The following is a 3,910-nucleotide window of genomic DNA, read 5'->3' on the forward strand; positions in this document are numbered from 1 at the left end:
GAGGTCCATATCTGTCAACAAATTATACAGACCAAAATTCATAAAGGAAAAAAGGATGAGCTCAGATGGAAGTTGGAGAAAAGTGGGAAATTTACAATCAAGTCGATGTAAAAAAAAGTTATGCTTAGGGGGCAACCAGAAAACAATCAGGTGAAGCAATTTTGGAGCAAGATATGGAGAATGAATACGATTCCAAGAGTTAAAACTTTTATATGGAAATGTATCTATTCTATCCTGCCCCTAAATGAGAGAGTGGCAAGAGTGTTTCCTTACATCAATAAGACATGTCCGCTATGTGGGAAGGAGGAAGAGACCTTAACTCATATATTCATGAACTGCGATTTCATTATTGCTGTTGTAGGGTGTATGGGAATCAGTACTTCTGTCTATACTAATAACCAAACTGTGTTTCATAGTTGGTTACAGGATTGGTTTAACAGAAAAAAGGTGGATAGGAAGGGAAAAATACAATGAGCTGACATACTAGCAATTACTTGCTGAGAAATTTGGAAGACAAGGTGTGACTTGGTCTTTAGGAAAGTTAAGCCTAACCCTAGCGGATCAGGAAATAGTATTACCAATATGGTAAGTTGTAGCAGAAGGAGTAGGAGAGCTGAATACTTAGATACTGAGATACAAATTAGAACCTACCACAAGTCCATAGTTCCTACCTTATTAGCTGTGAAGTTAAACATAGCGGTGAGTGTAAGAAGTCACCTTAGGGAGGGAGGAATAGCTCTGATGTTGTCTGATCATACAGGAAAGTTCTCTGAAGCAAGATGCAGAAGTTTTGAAGCAAGCACAGAAGAAGACATAGAGGAGGAAGCAGCTTCCATGACAATCCTTTGGGCACGTCAACTGAAGCAGTCGCAGGTAGAAGTTGAAGGTGACAACGTGAAAGTCCTTGAAGCTATTAAAATCCAGTTAGGAAAGGCAGTGAAGAACTCTCATCAATTACGGCCAGGAAAAAAAAACTTTTATTTTATGTATTAGAATGATCAAGGAACTTAGTCTAGTTCCAGAGTCTGAAAATTACTTACCAAGAATGTTAGCTGATCAATACCTTGAACACAAGATCAGTTCACAGTGGAAAGAGCCACAAATTAATCCCCTTTTGGTCAGGCTTTTGCAAGATGTAACTGCAACAAACTTTGGTCTGTATCTTCAAGATTAAGCCTGATTTATTTATTAAAAAAAAAAAGTTTAGATGAAATATTCGCGCAAACCAAGTACTACATCGAGAAAAACATCTCAACTCCTCAAGTTGTAGACATAAATGCTCGTTTGACTCTTGGACATCTTGAGAGACCCACGAAAATATGGAAGAAGATGCACATACTTCGATTATTTAGTTTCACTGATGAGAAGTGTAATAGGCGCACTGTGACCAAAATCTAGATTGTAATCTGCAACATAACTCAAAATCAGTCTCGTGATATAAGAATTTTCCAATGACATCAATTCGACCAAGGCTGCTAATAGGGTACCATTTTGTTTACGGTGTACCAATATACCCATTAGCAGCCTTGAATTTGACAAGTGACTAAAATCTTCCTCGAGGCCTCAATATTGTTGACCTGATACTACAAAACTAAAATGAGATCTAATTAAACTTTGCACTGTGAGCCAAAATGCTATTGATGCAGGATCCCGTCCTTCCAAGATCCGTTTAAAACATTTTCAAATCTTATTATTCCTTTCACTTAGGACATTTACACCGGAAAAGTCAATTTAGTTGTCTTCACGTCTTCAACCAACCCAAAGTGGGCGCTTCTGTTGTCGATTGCTGATATGTTTCATTAGAAAAAAAAAATACAACGTCATGTAATTGTCAACTACCGTTGGTTTATCAAAATGAAAATAGTATACAAAGAAAATTTAATCGGTTTTGGCCGTCTTAGTTATCACCAATATTCGTGCCAATGTCCCCACGGGCTCAAATTGTTACAAAATTCTTCACACTGGACCAGCATACGTGGGTATCACTAAGGCATAATACCTTGCCTTCACGTATGTTTAAGTCGGCCCAAAATGTATACACCAGAGCTGTATATAAAGACCATATTTGTAAGTCAATTCACATCAAAACTACTTCTTCGCTGTAGGATCCTGAAGTTTCCAACATCTCTTTCTCGAAACTTAATCATGGCTTTCTCATTCGCTTTCCACTCGAGGAACTTCATCAGTTTCTTATTTATCATCATCAGCTTCAGTTTGATGATCTTGGAATCAACTGTTACTCAAGCTGCATCTTATAGTTCAGTCGCTCACTTTCGTCCCACCACATGGAAACATGCACATGTTACATATTACGGTGATGGAACTGCAAGTGGAACAATGGGTAGGAAACTCGAAACTGGAGTCATATTTTGCTTGTCTTAACTGTGCAGTTTTATCTAAATCACAGCGATAACATATTTGTACGTTTTTCTTCTTTTCAACATTGCAGGTGGAGCTTGTGGGTTTGAGAACTTGTTTAACAGTGGATATGGGAGTAATACGGCAGCATTGAGCCCGGTTTTGTTTAACAATGGCTTTGCTTGTGGAACATGTTATCAAATAAAGTGTATTAATTCCAAATGGTGCTACAAAGATACTCCATATATAACTGTTACTGGCACAGATCGTGGCCCTCCAAGCTGGGCAAGCGCAAGCGATAACGGCGCCCATTTTGACTTGAACAAACCCGCTTTTATGAAATTCGCACAATTGACAGGCGGCATTCTCCCCGTTATATACCGCAGGTACACTTATACGGGCACATTAGTATTTGAAATCTTAGCAATTCACGGTTGCGTATTGCCTATAATGTTGGCTCAGAAAACACGGTTATGTTACTGTTTTGCAGAGTGCCATGTATGAAACGTGGAGGAATCCGATTCAAGCTCCAAGGAAATGGATACTGGTTATTAGTTTTCGTTATGAACGTTGGTGGAGGAGGAGATATATCAAAAATGTGGGTGCGTGGAAGTAGATCAGGCAGATGGATCAGTATGACCCATAATTGGGGTGTATCACACCAAGCATTTGCAGAATTGGGAGGACAATCTCTTTCATTTAGGCTTCAATCTTATAGTACTAAAAAAATCATTACAGCTTCATATGTAACACCTTCTAACTGGAACACGGGAATGACTTATAAGTCTTCCGTAAATTTTCGCTAGTGAAAAGATGGTGCATATGGAAGGGAAAAAAGGAATCTCCCTCTAACCGGAGGAGTTAGATTTTAAGATTTTCAAGGTTTTTGAATCACAGAAGAATGCCCCACGGACAGTCAACCTTATTTTTACTACTGACTGTTCCCGTTGTGAGCATGGCGAGTTGCCCTATTAGTGTAATGAAACTGTTATTTTATTTGCATTTACATTATGTCCGTTAAAATATAGAAATTTGAACCAAGACATTGGATAATGTTTACTGCCACAATTGTTGTTTACTGCCACAATTGTACTCCGGGATTTTGTTCACTTTCCTCTTTCGTTCCTACATGCATTTTGCGAAACTTTATAACCGGAATGATAGGTATGACAAACCCGCCTTCCCAGTGCAGTGAAGATTTGTACTGTAAAAGATCCAAACACAATAAAGGCCCCAATACGCAGTTTTTATTTTTAAAAAAAAATACCAAAGGAGGATTTTATTCATGAATCAGAAACTTACGTAGTCACTAGATCATCATCAGCTGTTGCTGATTCCAGCCAAGAAGGCATTATATCTTACGATTCTTCAGAGCTAGAAAGAGATAAATCATGTTTAGCTACAGAATCTGCTACATTGTTTGCATTTCTATGAACACTAGATTTGTAGCACGGGCAGTTTTTTTCTTTTAACTTGGTACGTGGGGCTTCATCCTACCCCATGGCGATGCATTCTCGATTTGGTATGCACGGGGTTTTCCCTCCCTGCGATG

The 3,910-nt window shown here is 38.6% G+C and overlaps 1 protein-coding gene across 1 annotated transcript; it reads left to right on the forward strand.

Moving 5' to 3' along the window:
• The first annotated feature begins 2,129 nt into the window (after positions 1-2,129).
• On the forward strand, positions 2,130-3,257 carry LOC113273656 (putative expansin-A30). Its single transcript, XM_026523300.1, has 3 exons — positions 2,130-2,341; positions 2,450-2,744; positions 2,849-3,257. Exons 1-3 carry the CDS (start codon positions 2,146-2,148, stop codon positions 3,162-3,164), a joined length of 807 nt encoding a protein of 268 aa, XP_026379085.1. The 5' UTR covers positions 2,130-2,145; the 3' UTR covers positions 3,165-3,257.
• The last annotated feature ends 653 nt before the right edge of the window (positions 3,258-3,910 follow it).

Source organism: Papaver somniferum, chromosome 4, assembly GCF_003573695.1.
Source record: "Papaver somniferum cultivar HN1 chromosome 4, ASM357369v1, whole genome shotgun sequence".
Classification (NCBI taxonomy): domain Eukaryota; kingdom Viridiplantae; phylum Streptophyta; class Magnoliopsida; order Ranunculales; family Papaveraceae; genus Papaver; species Papaver somniferum.